The following is a 21,963-nucleotide window of genomic DNA, read 5'->3' on the forward strand; positions in this document are numbered from 1 at the left end:
GGGGATGGGAAGGCTGGCCAAGGAGGAACAGAGCTGGCGGTTTTAGACATGGTTGGTGGCATCACAGGGGCTCTCCCTTCTGGTAGAAGTTGGAGAGGGCTCTGGCCTAGCAGGGTCATACTCACAGACAGCCTGATACAACCCCCCTGGCTAGCCTAAGTGGTCTGCTCAGGGCCGGGTGGTCAGCTGGATCAGAAGCTCTCAGTGTGCTGTCCATTTTCCTGTCCGCTGCAGTGGGGGAACAGATGCCAGGCGAGGAGCACAAAGGCCATTACCTTCAGCTCTTTCCAATCCAGCCCAAGGCCTGGGCCCACAGCAGGGGGACTCAGAACCCAGAGGGCACACAGTCTCCACTTCGGAAACTGGGTACAGCATAAGAGTGACTCCAACTTGTAAAACAGACAATTGCATTGACAAAACTGCCCCTGAGTGGGGCAGTTCCACATCTCAGGCTCCTGCTTGGGAAGGCAGGGTCACAGGGCAGGTAGGACAGGTCCTCCTTCCCCGAATAAGGCAGCATAACATTGCTTCATTCATCTTTGGTAAGGAAGGGACTGGCAAAGCTGACCTGGGGCTCCAGCGGGAGTGCAGCCCAGGCCTCTGCCTTCCACTGGCTGCAGGACGCTGGGCTTTACCTCAGGCGTGGGTGGGCTCAGCCAGCCCAGAGATGCCCTGGTGATCTCCAGACATGGGGAGGAGAAACAAAATAACACTCTGAATGAAAGTAACACTATTCGGACCCCGTGTCCATCTTGTGCCCCAGACCTTCTGGGCTCTGAAGCTGATTGCAGTGTCAGGACACAGCCCCAAGGGTGGAGACCATGGCACCTTGCACACTGTTCCTAGCCCCTTACCCTCCATGCTGAGCTTACGAGGTTGGAACTCTCAGGTCTGGCAGGCTGGGGGCTTCCAGTCCTTGAGGCTGCAGCCACCCCACCCTGGCTCTGAGCCCCAGTGGCAGAAGGGGCACAGACAAATGCCGGCTGGGCTGTAGTTCCATGGTTCACAGCCTTGCCTGGGAGAAGCAGCAACTTTGCTGAGTCCCATAGCAGCCCCTTGCCCTGTAGCAGGGGCAGCTGGCAGCAGCGTGGCCTTGAGAGCTCAGTACACAAGCTGTGCAAAGTGGTGTGTGAGCAGCTCCTCGGCCGAAGGTCTCTGTCGGGCCTCCACAAAAATGCGCCTCAGGAAGTCCCGACCGTGCTCAGAGATGTGGGAGGGCAGCTGAGGATTGGTGGGCTGCGTGGCAATCTTGAAAATGGCGGCCATGGCTTCATACTCTGCCCAAGGTGGTTTCTCTGTCAGCATTTCTACCACAGTGCAGCCCAGGCTCCTGAAGAGAGAGAACCCCATGTCACCTCTTGGCCATCCTAGGTACCCAGCTGCCCTGCCACTATTGTGAAAGGAGGTGGTTTTCTCAAAATACACTGAGGCAGGATGGGCCAAGGTGAGGGTCAACACCCTATAGAGCAGCGGTCGCCAACCTTTCGGACCTCAAAGACCACCAGTGGTCCGCAGACCGCCGGTTGGTGACCGCTGCCCCAAAGGTTTCCTTAAACCAGTGGTTGCCAACCTTTCAGACCTCACGGACCACCAGTGGTCCGCAGACCACCGGTTGGTGACCGCGCTAAAGAGGGTCCCCAAGGCTAGAAGAGGATTCAAAAAACTATCAGCCTTATCCACACAGCTTCATCAACCTATACCCACCTGGATACTTTTTGAGATTGGGGAAGAGAACCACTTAGTATGGACAGAAAGAGCTCCAAGATAACTATATTAGTTTCCTATTGCTGCTGTCACAAATGTGCCTGCTGTACAAATGAGCCTAACGACATAAAAAACAATACAAACTTATTATAGTTCTGGAGGTCAGAAGTCTAAAATTAGTCTCATTGGGCTAAAGTCAAAGTCTCAGTGGAAATGGCTCCTTCTGGAAGCTCTGAGGGGAGAATTTCCTTGCTTCTTCCAGCTTCTAGAGGCTGCCTGCATTCCTTGGCTTGTGGCCCCTTTCTTGCACCACTTCAACCTCTTGCTTACACTGTCACACCTACTACCCACTCTGATCTCCTACCTCCCTTTTATAAGGACCCTGTTGATTATGCTGGCCCACCTGGATAATCTGGGATGCTCTCCCCATCTCAATATTCTTAAATTAATCACATCTGCAAAGGCTCTTCTGCCATATAAGGTAACATTAACAAGTCAAAGGAGTTAGCACATGGACATCTTCAGGGGATCATCATTCAGCCCACCACAAAAATGTTCCAAGGGGAAGAGCCTTCTAGACCCTTTCAGAGGATGGACATGAAGTTAAGGGGAGTAACTGTAAGCTGAGTAGTAGGAAAGGGAGCAGAAGCCTGCTAGTGTTTAGAGGCTGATCCAGGCCCTCAGAATGGATTCAACCTCTTTATTTTAGCAAATGTCAGAGATGTTTCCCACACCATAAGTTCCCAGCAATAACATTTGTTATTCAGAGTTAAAACATACTGCCACCTCTGTATCCTGATCTAGTTGGCAAGAGGTGGACACTCCTTCCCTCCCACCACACCAGAGCCCAAAGCTCATTTGTAAGTTGGGGCCACAAGAGCCCAGACAGGGAGGTGGGGTCCCAGCATGTTCGTAGTGCTCACCACACATCTGCTTTCCTTCCGTAGCCTTCGCCGCTGATCACCTCAGGGCTCATCCAGTAGGGTGTGCCGGTGACCGAGCGCATACCCGGGCCGGACATGCAGATGGTCTGCAGGCGCTTGCTGGCCCCAAAATCCCCCAGCTTCACATTCCCGGCAGAGTCTCGGAGGATGTTGGCTCCTAAGGCATGAAAGGGCAGAGCCTGCAACCCTGAACCCTCAGGCCTTTTTCCTCCCTCCCAGGTCACAGGGCTGCTGGGCAGGATGGGGCTACCATGAATTAGATGTGAACTGCACAGGGCAAACAAGCCTCAGCCCTACAGCCCAAAATGATCACTGCCATGGCCAACATTGCTGAGCACTTTATCTGCAATATTTGTCCAAATTGCTCAACTGATCTTCACACCAATGCCCCAAGAAAGCAATTAGAGTCCTACTTTTCAGAAAGTTCGAAATGGTTAAGCGACCAGGTCTTGGGGATCCTACTCACCCTTGATGTCCCGGTGAACGATCATGTTACTGTGCAGGTAAGACATGCCCTCCAGGATCTGCCGGGTGTATTTTCGGGTCACACTCTCTGTCAGGGCTCCATAGGCCTTCAACTGGTCTTTCACTGAGCCCTACAGCCACAGAAGTCAGAGGGAGTCACTGCAGGAAGGTGGCAGGAGGGGGGCAAGGCTATTTCTAGCCCCCAGCACTGCAGCCAAGAAGTGATTCATCCAATCCCCACTTGCAATGTACCAGACGCTTTGCTAGGGACTGCTGGGCAGCTTGGAGAAAAGTCTGAGACAGCCCTTCCCTCAAGCAATGTACGACTCAAATCCAGAAGGGGGATCCCACTGCTCCAGGTAAAGGCAGTACTTAATGGACAGTGCAGCCATCCTGGAAGCCTCAGGTGAGGGTGGCTTGGGAGCATTTCTCACCCCACACCATCACTGCGACCACAGGCAGGCCCTTCTCGACTACACATCCTGCTATCACCTCACCTTGTCCTATGAGCCTCTGGAGTTTCAGGGGATCAGACCCATGTCAAAGGGATCCTTTCTGCAGCCCCAAACCCCAGGTCAGGTCCTCTCTTGTGTGTGTCTTACACACATCAAGGGGCACATACCCCCGGCATATACTCCATGAAGATAGTCAGAGTCTTCTCAGCGCGGTCCCGCAGACAGCCATAGTACTGCACAATGCGCTCGTGCTGCAAGTTTTTCAGCAACTGGATCTCACACTCCAGAGCACTCACCTCCTAGGGGAGAGGCCAGTATTCAACTCAGCTCTCAGGGCCCTGGTCTGCCTGCCTGGGATCAGCTCAGCTTGCCCTAGTCAGTGTCCTCAGAGGGGTCTATCTGCCTTGGGAACTTCAGCTGGAGAAACGGGGGACTCTCTCAGCTGTCTGGCTGTTGGCCTCAATGCAGGGCAACCCTTTGAATGCTGGTACTCCAACACAGGCAATAGGAAAATAGTGGGGTGGGAGGAGTTGTGGGTGCTTGGTAACTGCTGTACTTCAGGTAACTGATGTATTTATCCACTCAGGCTGGAGTGTAGGCCACACCCAAAGGTGAACTACAAAGACAGGCTCCTTCCTGGGCTGAAAGAGACATCATGTGGTAAGGCATGTGCTACTCTTTGTGGCACTCTCACTTTGGGTTGCTTAGTACTTTGGCATCAACTCAGTTCCTCATATCGAATCCTTCCTTGGGGTGCTGGCACTTTGGACCACAGTCCCTTCACTCCATGGCCAGGCCCACAGTGGACAGCAAGGGAACGTGGGAGGAAGAATAATGGAGGAAACAACCTGTAGCTTTTAAGCAATTAGCCTGTGCAACAAAGACAGGTATTTGGTTGAGGGGAAGACAGTACCTTGCTTGTCTCAGGACTGTCTGGATCAAACTGGACCTGCTTGGAAGCAAGTTCACGTCCTGTATCCACGTCATAACACAAATAGACCCTGCCGAAGGCACCCTGGCCCAGGAGCTTCCCCCGGCGCCAATTGATGGGGGCACTAGGAGCTACAGAACAGAAGGAAAGAGCTTTAGTCTGTGCACATTATTTATTGATATCCTCCCTGATTCCCGAGAGGCTCTATATGGGACCTTTGGCTGGAGCTCCCCCATCACCTGGCACTATTGCAACTGACTGCATCATCTCCACCCCTACCTGCAGCAGGCCCAGTGCCCTGGCCAATCAGACCTTCAGGCCTGAGTCCCAGGAAGCAGAGGACTGACTGAGTCATGATTAAATGCTTTTCTGCATCGATCAAACACCCCTATTTCCAAAGCCCCTAAATATCTTAATATGGCAGGGAATAAGGAGACTGCTTTTCAGTTTAAACTAAAGACCAACGAGGGGAAGTGGCCTGTCACACAAAGGTGGAGTAAGGATTAAGGTGAAGTGGGTCTGCTGTCCCCCTGCAGGCTCTTCCAGTTTGGAGAGGATGGGCCAAAGCAACATACTGCTGAGCCAGACAACCCAGTACACTCACTGGCTTCCCAACCTGCAGTTCATCTGAGCATCCCCTGGGCAATTTCCTTCTAGCCAGGGTCCACTCCTTACACTTGGTTGGCACATTCCTCTCCTGCACAGAGAGGGCATTCTCGCTGTCCGCACTCCGCAGGCGCCCACGGGGGTCCATATATTGCACTGCCAGACCTATGTTCTCGCCGTTTGTGCTCAGGGAACGGCTGGAGGGCACCAGGGTGAACAGGTTACCTTGATGACGTCGTATTCGGGGAAATGTTCTTCTGCCTGAAGGGGTGCAGGGGCCAGAGTAGAGTAAGTCAGGCCTCTGGTCTTGAAGCTGAATGTGCAAACCAGGTCATAACACCAGCTATGGTCCATCCTACCTGCCTTCCTGCCTAACTCATGCCAGAATGGCTTATGTCCCACACACCTTAAGAATCAGGACAAAAGCAGGAATTAGGAAGCAGCCAGAGATGGTTAAGGAAGCTCTGGCCAAAGGGAAGACACAGGGCTGTTTCTTAGGCCCCACAGTACTCGCAGGCCAATCCATAGCTGAAGTCTATTTCCCTTGGCATCCTAATCCTAAATCTCAGCAGAAGCTTCATTCCATTTGCTGCCAAAGGGCAGAAGAGGGCAGTGGAGAGCTGGGGACCTGGAGCAGGCTGCACACTCAAACAAAGAACAAAGTTCCCAGTGACAATATCCTGAATCTACAAAAGCTGTCTCCCTCTTTTTTGTTTTTTCCCTGTCTCTAAAGCCTCAAGTCTGGACACAGCTCCTCAGAAATCAAGGAAACACAGGATCTGGAGTGCCCTGGCCCATCCCTTTGCAGTGGCTTTTCCACGGCAGAGCTGTAACCATGTCCTTTTTGAGGCAGCCAGCAGAGTGGAAATGAACTCACCATCATTGTAGTCCTTGTGGTGCACAGAAACATGATAGCGCCGGGGGTAGGTTCCACCTTTGACCCCTTTGTCATAGAGCTGAGTTTCCCGATCTGAGTAAGATAGAGGAATCACTGGCTTCTGGGTAGATAGTGGTGAGTAATCCATTTAAGCCCCTAGGTCACCTGAGACCTCAGATCAGTAGGTCCAAGGAAACTTAAAACACAGTTCTGGTTTCCCAACTCAGCTTTCCAAAGCAGAACGCAGGCAGCCCCACCCAGGCACCCCGCAGTGCTCACTGAGGCTCTGGGGAACTCACCCGAGAACTCCTGTCTGTTGTCTGGGAAGCTCTGGGCTCGGGACATTCGTGATTTCCGGAAGGATGGACTGGAAAAAAACAAAACAAAATCACGGAGTAGACTTTAGCATGCTTCCAAAGCAGCTCACTAGGGCAAAAGGCAGGATATCCAGACTCTAGACGGACTCCCTTTTCTAACTTCCTCACACGTCATTGTATGGTAAGAAGCAGAGTACACGAAAAACAGACCTTTTCTGGGCTCAGCCTCCTACCTTCTCTTTATTAGTCTGAGACCCAAATCTGATAGAACCCTTAATGATGAGCCCCTCCAGTCTTACCGAACTCCACTCTGGCTGCACAGCACTTTCCCTTCTTACCCTTTCCTCCCTCCCACCTTAGTAACAGGAGGAGTTGAAAAAAAACCAACCCTTGCCTAGGGCAGTAATAAAAATAGCAACACCACCAAGCATCTTCCTTTCAGACTCAACACCACTATCCCATTTTGGAGCTGAGGAAACTGAGGAACAGAGAGGTTAAGGGACTTATCCAAAGCTACTTGACTAATATTTGGTGGAGCTGGGATCCATCTGGCCCTAGATCCTATGAAGGGAAGATAGAAATCCTATGCTCAAGTTAGGTCAGGCATCAAACAAAGAAGTCCAGGTCATTGGGTTTCACTCCCAAGGAGAAGAAAAAACAAGAACAGGGAGGGATGGAGGAAAAATCCAAGAATCAAGTGAGTAAATTTAGCTGTCTTTCTGAGAATCCATCTGAATCGTCCTTTCCCTTACAACGACTAGACTCAGACCTTCTTTAGTCCTGTCCTGCTGCCCCATCCCTACATCCCAGTTTGGCCACAAAGCTTAGGAGATAGTCCAAAGCCAGAGCTGGTCTCTATCCTGGCAGAGCCCTCAGTTTGTAGTAGCAAACCTCAAACAAAGCTATAAATCAGATATCAAAAACTGTAAGTGTATGTATTCTATATCTAGAGGGAAGATAGCGCTCACCAGTGCTCAGATCTGTTAAGAAAGACATAGTACCAATTTGGCCATGGTCACAAGGTCAGTACCCACAGGAACAATTTAATCAGTGACACAAAGAAAAAAAAATTTACAAACCTGCCCCATAGCCTCTGACCACAGCTCTGAGCCCAGTCAGATGTGATCAAATGTTCTCTTGGTCACAACAAAGTCAAGGTGAGAGGCTGGCTGGATCAGTGCCAAAGCTAACTCCAAACAAACCCCTGCTGATGGACAAAACAGCTCCACAGAACCATTTGGCATGTAAAGGATAGCACTTGTCCCCTCCCAAAGTGCAAGAACAAGATTACACACCAACTAGGCAGTTATGTAAGCTAGGCAGTCTGGATATTTTATTTTTTATATCCTAGTTTATTATTCTACCAGAAACACTTAAAAAAAAAAAAGAACCCATAGATGATAATTCAATTTTGTCCCCAAAACATTGAAGGTCCACTGCTTCTCAGTCCAGATCACAAATGAGGCCAAGAGTACTAGAGCAGCATGTATTATGTAGAGACAATAAAGCAAGCATTTAATACATGTGAGCTGCTATTCTGAGCTATTATATTCATCTAATTATATAAACATAACATTCTCATGGTGTTTGGAAAATTAAGGAGGTTCTTTCCCAGAAGCACATTTTTACCATGGGCATGTAAGACCAGTGTCTAGATTGGAGACACAAATACTAGCTACCTCTATTTCCTCAGCCCATCAGTTCCTAGGTACTAACCCCAGCCTAGGTACTAACCCCACAACCCATACCTGTCTGCTGACCTGTCCAAGGATTGGCAGCTTCCCGACAAGGAATTTTCAGCACTGTCCAGGGGATCCAGCATCTGCAAGGCAAGTCATACAATAAAACCCCAGCCCTAGCTCAAATCACTGAATCCAGGTGAGTGGGGGCTTTAAGGCCTAGCCAGGGCTAGCAAATGATCCTTTCTGTCAAAATATGAAAGTAACCTTTCTCTGCCTGTGCAGTGAGAAGAATGATTAGGAAGGTACCATTCCCCCCCCAAAGTTTGAACGGCAAGTTCCAGGAGGGAGAAAAATGCCTGGCTGGCATCCCAAGGAGTTCTGCAAGGAAAGCAAAGCTGATGTTGCTTCTCTTGTTGGCATTTTCTTGGCTCATGACTGCTAGAGCCTGGCGCTGGAGATGGTACTACCCTGCAAAAGCTTCCAGTGCATTTGGGTGGGACCATAATGCTTCTGTTTACACTCCATAATCTATAATTTACAAAGACAAGTATTGCTCTCACTTCACAGGTCTAGAAAGTTGAGGAGAATGGTCTAAAGTTATGAAACCAGTTAGAAGGCAGCTAATATAGACAAAAAATTTCCCAGTTTCTGGTTCTCGTTTAGGAACAATAGGTAGCTATATAAGTTAAAATGTTTCTCTGGTCCTTAGTCAAATGCAGTAACAAAAAGCCATTAGATTAGCTTTGTCTCCAACTAATCTTCCCTTCATTTTGTCCATGGGGGAAGTGGTTATCTACTAGCAAGAGTATTTACTAGCTGGATCCAAAGTTAAACATGACATAGGAAAGCAGAACACTGGAATTATGAAAATTCACTAATAACTTTCATAAAATTAGTTTCCAACTCAAATGATCTCTTACCATTTAATACTATAGTCCATCTCACTCATAATTTCAAACACATTAGGTCATATTGTCATATATGACATATTTTTAAAGACTACCAATCAAAACAAATTAATGGCAAAGTAAAACTGCAAATCTTGCTAAGAATGTAGGATTTTTCCAAAGTGGATAAAACCAATATGGAAAGAACTGCTTGTAATTCATCAAATGCATATTTGGCACAGTAGGAGCAGTTAATAGAAGAAGAGAGAATGGGCAAGTATAACAACATGACAAATTATCAAGAAGGAGCAGGAATACCAAAGGTCCAAGAGAGGCCTTTGGAAAAGCCACTGAATCCTGTGAAGGTGTCTGTAAAATAGGACCCTCTTTATGACAGTGCTGCAGAAATCAAAGGGGAAGTGAGGAAAATTCTGTTGCGCTAGCAAAATTTTTGCTACAAAAATTAAGCACCTCCCCCCCCAAAATCAACATGAATCATGCTTCTTAGAATTTCATTGTAAAAATTAGCAAATAGATGCAACTAATACCTAAATCTGATTAAATCAAAAACAAAATGAACTTAACTTTGTTTCACTTTTTAAGAAAGTCTCAATTGAATATTCTTTCACTATACACTATGCTGTTTTGGTCTCTAAGTTCATTTATCTTGAACAGCTCAATTACCAGCAGCAATTCTCTTTAGCTAAAGAGGCGGGGCACTGGAGAATGACCTAGGCATTCCCTAGCCACCATCTCCCTTGGCCTCTTTCCAGAAGTCCCCACTGGGAGTCTAATACTCCTATGCCTTGGAGGACCAGCCAGGTAAAAGAAAGCAGTAAAAGGATGAGGGTACAGGACCATGGGGAGGGATACAGAACAAAAGCAACCAAACCTATTTGCAATCTCCAAGATTTTACACCTAAGTCACCCCTAGAGCGGCTGATGTTCAGATGTGTTCTGGTTAGAGAAAACAGGAAGGATGGTCAGTAAAATACCCAAGAAGAGAATATGCAGCTAAAAGCACTCCAGGTCACTGTTCTAAACATAAATTTATCTGAAGGCAGAAATATAGAAGAGAAAAGAAGCAGTGTAAAGAGCCTCTCATAGCTTACATAGTCCAAATAATGTTGTACAGAGATTAGCTATTAAAGGGAAAAGAAAAGTTTTAAGAATCAGTTTTAGGAGAAAGAAAAGTTACAAGTCGCAGTTTTTGTAAAATCCCCCATGTGATGTTGCTGGCCCTTTTGTTGGATGATTTACCCTTAAGAAATTTCCCCTTCCCAGACCAAAACCCCAAAATTTATGAGTGGATCTTTTTGTAATCAAAGCAAGGTCACTGAAGACTTCAGAATGAGGCCTAGCTGATGTGGTTCAGTGGTTGAGTGCTGAACTATGAACCAAGAGGTCACCAGTTCGATTCCTGGTCAGGGCACATGCCCAGGTTATGACTTGATCTCTAGTATGTTTCTCTCTCATCGATGTTTCTCTCTCTCTCTCTCTCTCTTCATTCCTCTCTTTCAAAAAACAAAACAAAACAAAACAAACAAACCATTAAAAAAAAAGACTTCAAAATGAAGCCAGAATTCTCACTCTTGTTGAGTTCACTAAACCAAAATGCCATTTTCATCAAGTGAGCCACTAGTTAAAACACTAGCCATTTTTTTAAATCAACATGCTGTGAGATTCATTCAAATTGTTGCATATATCAGCGTTCCTTTTTAAAAACCCCTGGCTAGCCCTAGCCGGTTTGGCTCAGTGAATAGAGCCTTGACCTGTGGACCAAAGGGTCCCGGGTTCGATCCCGGTCAAGGGCACATACCTTGGTTGCAGGCTCCTCAGGCTCTGGCCCTGGTTAGAGGCAACCAATCGATGTGTTTCTCTCACATCGTTATTTCTCTCTGTCTTTCCCTCTCTTCCACTCTCTCTAAAAATAATCAATGAAAAAATATCCTCGGGTAAGGATTAACAAAAAAATAAAATAAAATAAAATAAAATTTGAGAATCAGAAACATTCTCATTAAAAATAAATAAATAAAATAAAAACCTCTGTCTAATATTTTGTTGAATGACTATAATACAATTTGTTTATCCATTCTCTCTTTGATGAAAGGTTGCTTCAAGTTTTTGAGACTTAATGAATAAAGCTCTTATACTAGTAAATATCCATGTAGAAGTCTTGGAGAGAAAAAAAAGCTAGCCATTAAAATGGATTATCCCTTGTGGTGGACCCACCATAAAGTGGTCCTTCTTCCATGAATCACAGCCTTGTATAATCCCATCTCCCTGAGTCTGGTAGAACTTAGAACTTGCTTCTAGTCCAGCTGTGGGCAAACTATGGCCCGCGGGCCGGGTCCGGCCGTTTGAAATGAACAAAACTATTGAAAAAAAAGGACCATACCCTTTTATGTAATGATGTTTGCTTTGAATTTATATTAGTTCACACAAACACTCCATCCACGCTTTTGTTCTGGCCCTCTGGTCCAGTTTAAGAACCCATTGTGGCCCTCGAGTCAAAAAGTTTGCCCACCCCTGTTCTAGTCAATAGACTACGGCAAAGAGGATGGGATATTGGGATATTCATTTCTATGATTACGTTACATTTTGTAAGACTCCATCTTTGCCGACTGGAGCAAGAGATTCTTTCACTGGCCTTGCAGAAGCTGCCATATTGTGAGAGGGCACATGGCAAGGAACTGTAGGTAGCTTCTAGAAGCTTAGAGTGGCCACTGGCCAAAAGCCAGTAAGAACTATGATCAGAAGGAACTGAATTCTGCCAACTATGTGAGCTTGGGAACCCCAAACTACAGAAAGAAATGTAGCCTGGCAAACACTTGATTGCAACCTTGTGTGAGCCTGAGCATAGGACCCAGCTAAGTCATAACTGGATTCTTAACCCAAGGAAACTATAAAATACTAGAGGCCCGGTGCACAAAATTTGTGCACCCCGGGGGGGGGGGCGGGGTGGTCCCTCATCCCAGCCTGCGTCCTTGCACAGTCTAGGAGCCCTTGGGTGATGTCTGACTGATGGCTTAGTTCCTGCTCCCTGTGGGGAGTGGGCCTAAGCTGTCAGTCAGACATCCTTAGTGCTGCCGTGGAGGTGGGAGAGGATCCCGCCACCACCGCTGTGCTCGCCCACCGGGAGCTTGGCTTCTGGGAGCACACTGACTACCAGGAGGCAGCTCCTGTGTTGAGCATCTACCCACTGATGGTCAGTGCACATCAAAGCGACCAGTCATTCCGCCATTCGGTGATTTGCATATTAGCCTTCTATTATATAGGATATATATGTGCTGTTATAATCCACTAAGTTTGTAGCAATTTGTTATGTAATAATAGAAAATGAATATAGCTGCTTACCATCATAAAAGTTCAAGTAACTAATCCTACAGTGTAATCTGGATATGGCATACTTCCTACCTTTGAAAAAAATTGTTGTTGTTGTTAATCTTCATCTAAGGATATTTTTTCCATTGCTTTCCAGAGAGTGGAAGAGAGAAAGAGTGGGGAGGGGGGGGGAGGAAGAGGGAGAGAGAGGGAGAGAGGGAGAGGGAGAGAGAGAGATTCCATGCCCTTGACCTGGAATCAAACCCATGATCTTTCTTGTGAGCAGGCTTAGGCTCTAACTAAATAGCAACACTGGCCAGGGCTATAACCTACCTTTTATCAAAAAACAGCAAAACTAAAATACAGCTGATGAAAAACAAAATCTGTGTCTTAGATCTGGTCATATGTTAAACTGTGGAAATGACAGGTAGTTATAAGGAATATACAAATAGCAGAGTGTTATTTTGCAAGGACATCAGTGAGAGAACTATAGAAGAGAAGAACTTTATCAAATGCATATTCAGCACCCAAGAAGGCTAGGTAGTTTAGGTCCCATTTTTGGCACAAACTGGTATTTTGCCCCTAGAAAGGCATAATCCACATTTGGGCAGGACTGGTTTATAGAAGAGCTATTGGATGGGGCTCGAGTCCCTTAGTTCTGCACCATGCCCACTGAGAATGCCCCAATTTAACCTTGGTCTGACACACTCAAAGGCGCACCCCAGCCTGTACTCACACATTGCTCGTTGGTCTCTGGAATGAACTCCCCCTCACTGTTGATGCTGGTGTAGGACCCCTGCCGGGCAATGCGCTGCTGCCTTTCAGGCACATAGCCAGGGGGAGGTGAGCTTCGTCCAGGGTTCTGGGAGCCTAGATCACAGAAACAAGACCTTTGAGTACAGCCCGGGATGTACAGCCTGAGAGGAGCAGACATCCAGCCAGCTCAGACCAAGTCTCTTACAGATGCTGGTGGAGGGCTCGTTACAGCTCTTTGAACATCCTAGAAAAGAGTGCTAAAGCTCAAGTAAACTTCTTGAGCCAGATGGCTCCTCCCCCTAATCCAAAAACCCCAGAAAAGGAGGGAAAATACTTACAGAAAAGTCAAAGAGTGGTGGGGAGGGTTGCTTTTTGAAAGACAGTCTCTAAGGAGTTTAAACTATTATTTTCAATGTCCTTCAAGAAACACTTCTTCGTTCTTCCACATGAAACCAGTCATTAAGAATATATGGCTGATCCAGGTAGAGAAGATAATTTAATGAATTGGCCATCTAGAACACTTCCAATTTCTTGTTGGGGGCATCAACCCAGCCTCTTTAAGAACCATGACAGTTAGGTTTCTCAGGTGGAAGGCTAACCTGGGGCTCCCAGTAACCTAGTTTCTCACCTGTCTCCAACAGCACAGCCCAGACACAAAACTGCTCTGAAAACAGACAAAGATATTTGCTGGATTTCCAGTCTCAACAGCTCACTCACGGTAAGAAGCTACCAATTCTGAGGTACCTGAGCCATGGCTTCCAAATGATCTCAAATAACTCATGGAGGAAAGAGTCTGTTCAAACTTTCCAAGCCCTGACACCCTGAGCCTCTAAGCAAATACTGACACTACCCTGAGTATAAACTCATGGGTATTGTACCATGAACGAACAGAGCAATGAAATTAGCCAAGACATTTTTTCTTTTCTTTTTTTACACTGTTACCTCTTGTTTAACCCTCACAATACCCCTGCAGTGGAAGTGCATTATCATCCACACTCAACAGAAGGGGAAGCCCCAGCCCAGTCACAGAGTGATTTAATGGTGGGGCTGCAGCTAGAAGATAGACTTTGTGATTTCTAGTGCAGATCGACCAAGGCAATTCTGAGAACGTAATTTATTTCCAAAAGGTAGGCATGCTGCTCAATACAGCAGCCAAAGGCAACACTTCTCCCATGGGGACAATAAGCTCCCCAGGAACACTCCAAACAGAGGACAGGGATCTGCACCCATGGGGAAATGTGACAGCCTTTCTGCCAGGAGCTAATGTGGGGAAACATAGTGCCATGTTTCATGCAGCTCAAATTCAGAGCTGTTCTGTCCATGGTCACTTGTATGTCAAAGGCCAGGGGTGCAATATGCCATCTGGCCATCTTAAAGATGGAGGTAAGGGAAATCTGGACCAAAAATAAGAAATCTACTCCACTTTTCAGAAGCCCAAATGTCAAAGACCTACATAGCTGGTCCTTTCCCTTGGCACCATAGCACAGAATTCTAGTACAACCATGAAAAAAGGATGGTTTGTTTTTTTTATACCCCCAAACATGGAGCACTGTTTAATACTTGGCTTACAAACATTAGCCTAGTGCCCACTTCACACTTCTGGCTTTGGATAACATTTTAGTAGCCCATTCTATGGACAGTCAACCCATATGTTGGCAACATTTGTCAGCAGCAGAAGCAACCCAGAGCAAAGTATAGTGAGAAAAGCCTAAACTTGGAATCAGATGAACAGGGGTTCAAATCAGGCTTTGCCACTTAGCTAAATAATTCAAACTCTTGCCAAAATTTCCTCACTTGAAAAACTATCTACCTCATAAACTTTTTTTTCAAAGTTATAAATGTGGTGGACACGGGTAAATTGATATGGTAGGAACCCAGTAGAATTCCATTCGTTTCCTTCACACTCTGTGGCAGATATAATGTACTAGAGCAGTGGTCGGCAAACTCATTAGTTAACAGAGCCAAATATCAACAGTACAACAATTGAAATTTCTTTTGAGAGCCAAATTTTTAAAACTTAAACTATATAGGTAGGTTATTAACTTAATTAGGGTACTCCTAAGCTGGCCTTTGCTAAAAACGTCCTCAATCTGATTGAGGTACGTTCTTTGAGGTCGACCCCTTCCAACTCTCCTATCCACACTCGTCTTGTATACTAGTTTCATCTCTCTCCTTTCCGAAAACCGACTTCTGCGCGTGGGCCACGAAGTTTCAATCGCACTGTGCACGTGGTATTTTGTGGAAGAGCCACACTCAAGGGGCCAAAGAGCCTCATGTGGCTCGCGAGCTGCGGTTGCCGACCACTGTACTAGAGGCCCGGTGCACAAAATTTGTGCAGTGTGTGTGTGTGTGTGTGTGTGTGTCCCTCAGCTTGGCCTGCGCCCTCTCGCAACCCAGAAGCCCTTAGGGGATGTCCGACTGACGGCTTAGTCGGGAGCGGGCCTAAGCCATCAGTCAGACATCCTTAGTGCTGCTGCAGAGGCGCGGGAGAGGCTTCTGCCACCGGTGCTGTGCTCACAAGCTGTGAGTCTTGCTCAGGCTTCTGGCTGAGTGGCACACCCCTGTGGGAGCTCATTGACCACCAGGGGGAAGCTCTTGCGTTGAGCGTCTGCCCCCTGGTGGTCAGTGCACATCATAGCGACTGGTCGTTTGCTGTTCAGTCAATTTGCATATTAGTCTTTTATTATATAGGATATTATATACGATTAGGCTCAGGATCCACCCCACCCTTCTAGCAGGCCTTCCTGTGCTTCAAAAGTTAATCACCTAAAAGCTATTATTTCTAAGACCCCCTGTAGGTTCAGCCACTCAGATGTACTTGTGTGAGATTTAGATGGCTTCCTGCTGTTCTTGCTATTTTTGGGAACCACACACGGAAGCCTTGGTTTTACTGCCGCAGCATTATAAGAGGCCACACACTTGGTCTCCAGTTGTACAGGTGCAGGCATCCCCATGTAATTGGTGTGGACCAGAGAAGAGATGCACTGTACTTCTGGATCTGGTGGCTTCCTGATTATAGAAGAGGCAGGAGCTCTGTGGTTTGTCTGTTTCTCACTCTCCCAATGCTCTGATAAGTAAGAAGTGCACTAAATCTCTTCTTGCTAAAACTAGTTAGATTTCTGTTCTGTGCAACTGAATTCTAGCCAATAAAATCTGAAGTGTCCTAGAACAAAATGTCTATTGTAAGGGACTGATTAGAGAGAAAGAAAAACGCTTACTTACTGAGGAGAGCGCAGACATTGGTTCAAACTATCCCAGACAAGATGAACTGCCTTCAATCTATGACCTAGAGTGTCTAGGGTGAGACCTCCCTGGGATAAAATACCCATGGCCCCTGACACCCATTCTCTCCATCAGCTGCTAGTAAACTCTTTCCTGGTTTTACAGGTGGGATAGGACTAGCTTACATGAAGCCAGCACTACAGACCCAGGAGGGGTTGGGGGAAAATAGCAAAGGTTTTCTGAGCTTTTATTTCCAGCCAGAGACTTTCACTTTTTCCAATACACATTGCTGCCTGCAGAGAGCCAGCCTTGTTATCTGATGGGCAATGAGCCAGAGGCTATTGTGTACAGGCCACAGCTTGTGGCAGGAAAGGGAAGTCTCCCCAAACCAATGGCTATCAGAGGAAGCCAATGGAAAAACCAGGAGTTGGCAGAACTGCTCTAGAGCATTTTCAGTTTTGTTTTTATCTTCCATTTCAGAAACTGGGGGCCAATGAGATGTACAACAGGACTCAAGAACAAGTGAGACAGGGACTTGAACAGGACAGGATCCTGAACTAAGAGAACTCTAAGACTCATCGAAGCTCACACATTTACCAGCAGGGATAGCAGTGAGCCAAACAGTACAAATCATAGTGTTATGTGAGACACAGGTCATTCTAGGTCTCAGAAGGCAAGCACTGCAGGAATGGCAGGTTCTCTGAGACACCCTTCTCTGGCTCTAGTCTCATCAGGCCATTTGTACCAAGAGGTCCCATTCTAATACCAGCTAAGCAAAAGATCAGAGTAGTAGTCCTATGTTCAGAGTGCCCCACCATTTCCCATGAAGGAGGAAGCCAGGGGGTTAAGCTGCCAGCAGTCCGAATTCCTCCCAGGGCATACTAGCTCTCTGCTAGACTCCTTAACCCAGAACAGCAGAGTTGAAACAAAACTCTCATGGTAGAATATGCTGATTCTTTTGCTCTGTACTCTGACTCAACGCTGAAAGACGGGCTCTGATTCTAGCCCTTCTCATAGGAGCCTCCTGGCAGGAAGCTGATGCAGTCAGGAAGTTGCCTCCGGCAGGAGTACTAGGGCTTTGGGTCTGTTAATGTGCAGGTCATTGCAAGTACAAAGAGACAGCTTGTTTTGGACATCAACTATTTTCTCTAAACCCTATTTTCTGTTGGGGGGCTGATGAGATGGGGGAGGAATCAAATCATTTTTTTCTTCCTCAATGGAAAATCTTAAGCAGTATTTTCCAATATGCTCATAATGGACCAGGCCATCTTCATTCCATAAGACCATGAGAAGAGCCTATGTGTGTCAACTTTCAAAATTGGCGTTTTACTTTGAAGTTGCTACCACCATTAAACAGTTTTTGGTCTCATCTCGTATCACAGAAGAATTTATAATGAGGAGAAAAACCTATAGAAGTGAAAGAAGCTGACCATTTTGTTTCCCTGTGTATGGTCACTACCTGTGCAGTTAGGGTTTCCATTCTTCCAAATCTGTACTGGGATCGGAGGTTTGCACTGTGCGCAGCTCTCTAATTATTGTCTGGGTGTCAATACAAGTCACCCTATTCTTTCAACTCTCCTCTGCCTGAATTTTTTCTCCTCTCCTCACACAGGAAGAGGGCTCCCCTCTTCCTTGCCAAGGCATTATAAGCCCTCTAACTAGATTCCCAATTCCTCCCTAGCAGGAGTCAGCTCCTCCATGGTCCCCTTTCACCATCTTCAATCTTCTTTTCAGCTGTCTTTGTGCCTCCCTTCATAAATCTGCTCAAATCTCTAGCCTAAAAATATCCTGAGCTTATTTTTCCCACTCTCTTAAGCCACTGCCCTAACTTTTTAAAAAATATATGTTTATTGATTTCAGAGAGGGAGAGAGAGATAGAAACATCAATGATGAGAGAGAATCACTGATCGGCTGCCTCATGCACACCCCCAACTGGGGTCGAGTCTGCAGCCCAGGCATGTGCCCTTGACTGGAATCGAACCCAGGACCCTTCAGTCCACAGGCCAACGCTCTACCCACTGACCCAAACCGGCTAGAGCCTACCCTAGCGTCTTGAAAGAAGTGATTGCCTTCACTGTCTCCTCGGCTATGCATTCCTTAGAATTTGCAACCTGGCTTGCCTCACTGTGGGAGGCAGTGGCAAGACAAGGAGCAAGATGGAGTAAAAACAGAGCCAAAGCGCTTGAGTTGCATTAGACCAGCGGTCGCCAACCAGTGGTCTGTGAACCACTGATGGTCCATGAGGTCTGAAAGGTTGGCGACTGCTGGTTTAATGAAACCTTGATTAGACCAAATGTGTGTCAGAATTTGAGAGACAAGTCCTTGAGTTGAGGTTTGGCTAGCTACATGGCTTAAGGGCACCACCCAATGTATTATAGAAGAAATGGCACCTGAGTTCAACTTCAAAAGTGGGTACAATTTCTACAGGCAAAGATAGGAGGAAGAGCATCTTCACGTACATAGGGAAATTCCATCTGTTTTGTCTGGGGTCTCTCTTTTGGGTTACCTCATTACCTAGTAGTTTTTTGCTTTTGAGGGGGTGGTTGGCTTGTTTTTGTGTTTTGGCATGAATTAGTTTAACAGATTAACTGGCTTGAAAAAAATTGTAATTCAAGGTATGTATATTATGATGTCAAAAACAAAAGATGAACATGATAGCTGGTTTCAAATATTTGAAAAATTGTCATATGAAATATTTGTGTTATCTATATTGCTCAAGAAAGCAACACTAGAGTCAATGGGTAAAGTGAGGCAGATATTCAATTCAAAATAAGGAAGAGCTGCTCTAGCCAGTGTGGCTCTCAGTTGGTTGGGCATTGTGCAGGAGGGAGCCGATTAATGTTTTGCTCTTACACTGATGATGTCTTTCTCTCTCCCTCTCCCTTCCTCTCTCTCTAAAAATCAATTTTAAAAAATCTTAAAAAAAGGGGGGGGGGCTTAGCTGTTTTGTCTCAGTGGATAGAACATCAGTCTGCAGAAGGACTAAAGGGTCTTGAGTTTGATTCTGGTCAAGGGCACATGCCTGGGTTGTCGGCCAGATCCCCAGTAGGGGGCGTGCAAGAGGGGGGGGGGAGGGTGTGCAGGAGGCAGCCTATCAATGATTCTCTCTCTCATCATATATTTCTATCTCTCTTGCCCTCTCCCTTCCTCTCTGAAATCAATAAAAAAACATATTTATTTTAAAAAAAGGAAGAACTGCAAATAAGTAGAACTGTCTAAAATTTGATTGGGGTATCTTGCACTTCCCCATCATGAAGATGTTTCAATGAGAGCTGAATGACTTACATGTTCAGTCTCTCACTAAATACTCACAGGTATGTTACTGTTGGTGGGGGAGGAGGGCATAGAATCCCCCTTCTATTGCTGGGGGGTTGAATCACTAAGGCTTGTCCTTGGACCCTATTTTTACTGCTAGGATTCTACTCCCTCATGCTTTGACCCTGACTCCTCCCCTAATGTTTTCTTTACTTCCAGAAGGCTTTACCCTGTACCAGCATAGCAAGCACTCAGAAATTTATGGATGAAAATGACAATTTTATGCCTCTTACCTTTGGTCTGTCCTTTCCAACCTGGCTGGTATGTAAAGCCTCCTCCCCGCCCTCTCCTACTTTCCCTCCTACTTCTCTGGTCACTCCTTTCCTGTGACCTTTATAGGCTCATCTCCCTCTAATAGGCCACTGAGGGTCTGGGTTTTTAAGGCTCAGTCCTAGGCCCTCTTCTCTTCTCTCTCGTTCTACAGTCTGTTTAGGCGCTCTTTTCTTGGTCCATGGCTTCAATTTGACAATTTCCAGTTTTTTCACTACTCCTGATTTTCTCCCCTATGAGCGAGAGATCTGTGTATCTAACATATCAAATGGGTATCTGGCATCTCCTCTTGGCTGTCTCAAAGCACCTCCAATTCAACTTGTCTAAAACACCAGTCTGTTCCTTTTCAGAACCCCAACCAGGCCCTCTTTTGGAGTTCCTGTCAGGCTAAAAGGCAGTCATTTATACACATCCATAAAGCTAATCTCCTGCTCTCTTACCATCTGCAAATTCAATCTAATACCATAGTGCTTCTTAAACCCTTTGGTCTTAGAACCCCTTTATACTTTAAAAATTGAGGACACTAGAGAGCTTTTATTTATGTAGATTATATCGATATTCACGGTATTATAAATTAAAACTCAGAATTTTTAAATTGATTTTTAGAGAAAGAAGAAAGGAGAGGGGGAGAAAGCGAAATACTTGTGCGAGAGTGAAACAACTGGCTGCCTCCTTCACGCCCACCACTGGGGAATCAAGCCCACAACCCTGGCATGTGCCCCGATCAGGTATTGAACTGGCAACCCCTCAGTACATGAGACTACACCCAACCAATTTGAGCCACATTGGCCAGGGCAAAGCTCAGAAATTTTTAAAACACAGTAATACTCACGCACAAATTCCATTAGCCACCGGAGAAATGACATTGCCTCAGGCATATAACCTCTGGAAAACTCATGAGGGAATGAGTGAAAAGGCAAATAATTTCTTAATACTATTATGAAAGCAGTTTGGATCTCACAGACCTCCTGAAAGGACCTCAGGGACCACTCCAAAGTCCCCAGAACACACCTTGAGAACCACTGCAATGCCATGTTCTGTCAGTTTTACCTTATAAATGTCTCAAATCCATCTGTTCTTCCTCTCTCCACTGTCACTAACTTATTCCAAGCTCTGTCTTCTTTCATCTGGACCACTGCATTAGATCCAGTGGTTCCCTTAGATCCATTCTTGCCCCACTCCAATCTGTTCTCCACACTGTAGCTAGATCAATCTTTTCAAAGTAAATCTGAGTATGTCACGTCACTCATTCCTTTTCACTTAAAAACCCTACAATGGATTTCCCATTGCTTTCAAGGATCAAAATTTTCATCACATTCTGCAAGGCTCTGCTTCCCTCCCCAGTCTCAGCCGGATGTCCCCCTTCTTCTTGTTCTCAGCTCTCCAGCCCTCAGGATTCGTTGTTTCTCAAACACACCATACTCCCTCAGCCATCAGGCTCTCCCTGCCTGGAACTCTTACTTGTATCTCCTCTGTATAACTCTCATTCATGCTCTGGGTTATAGCCTAAGGCTTTCCTGGCCCCCAAATCAGGCCACATCCATCTGTCATACGTGCTCACAGCACCATACACCTTTAGTCTAGTCTATAATTATACATTACTCACAGCATGACAAGTAGATGTCTGTCTTCCCACAGATCTATAAGGGCAACAGGAGTTTTGTCTTTTTTTATTCTCATGTTGCTGGCACACAGATACTTTGGCAATTATTTCTTGAATGAATAAATGAATGAATGAATAAAAATGCAGTCTGATAGGGAGATAACAAGATAATGTGATAAGCATTATAAATGGTAGAGGGATATAAGTAGTCAACATTTTCAGCAGCTCCCCACGGCCTACCAAAGCCTCAGTGCAGTCAAGGTTCCTCAGAAAGTGGTCCAGGCATCCTTTCTCACTCTATTTTTCCTCCAATCTAAAGGATAAGTAAGAGTTCCATAGGCAAATGGTTGAAAAGCCCTCTCCCCTTATCTTTGCCTATGGAAATCCTCCATAATCTCTAAAGATCAGTTCAAATAGCTCCTCACGAGAATGCATTTCCCAGGTCATCCCAGTTAGAAATAACCTCTACCACTTCTCAGCTTTTTTTTAAAATATATTTTTTATTGATTAAGATATTACATATGTGTCCTTATCCCTACATTATCCCCACCCCCCGCTCATGCCCTCACCCCCTCCCGCCTGTTGTCCATGTCCATTGGTTAGGG

General features: G+C 46.1%; 1 protein-coding gene across 1 annotated transcript in view; it reads right to left on the reverse strand.

Annotated features, from left to right (window-relative positions):
• Positions 1–232: 232 nt before the first annotated feature.
• MAP3K3 (mitogen-activated protein kinase kinase kinase 3) overlaps positions 233–21,963 on the reverse strand; it is a gene marked incomplete at its 5' end in the record, with an annotated part of 55,033 nt that continues 33,302 nt past the window's right edge. Inside the window, 10 exons of the mRNA XM_015572420.1 lie at positions 233–1,330; positions 2,628–2,805; positions 3,115–3,244; positions 3,736–3,867; positions 4,482–4,630; positions 5,175–5,366; positions 5,983–6,075; positions 6,282–6,349; positions 8,048–8,121; positions 12,929–13,062. Of these exons, the coding sequence (XP_015427906.1) occupies positions 1,102–1,330; positions 2,628–2,805; positions 3,115–3,244; positions 3,736–3,867; positions 4,482–4,630; positions 5,175–5,366; positions 5,983–6,075; positions 6,282–6,349; positions 8,048–8,121; positions 12,929–13,062 (1,379 nt within the window). The remainder of the gene's footprint in view (positions 1,331–2,627; positions 2,806–3,114; positions 3,245–3,735; positions 3,868–4,481; positions 4,631–5,174; positions 5,367–5,982; positions 6,076–6,281; positions 6,350–8,047; positions 8,122–12,928; positions 13,063–21,963) is intronic.

Source organism: Myotis davidii, unplaced genomic scaffold, assembly GCF_000327345.1.
Source record: "Myotis davidii unplaced genomic scaffold, ASM32734v1 scaffold69, whole genome shotgun sequence".
NCBI classification, from domain to species: Eukaryota; Metazoa; Chordata; class Mammalia; order Chiroptera; family Vespertilionidae; genus Myotis; species Myotis davidii.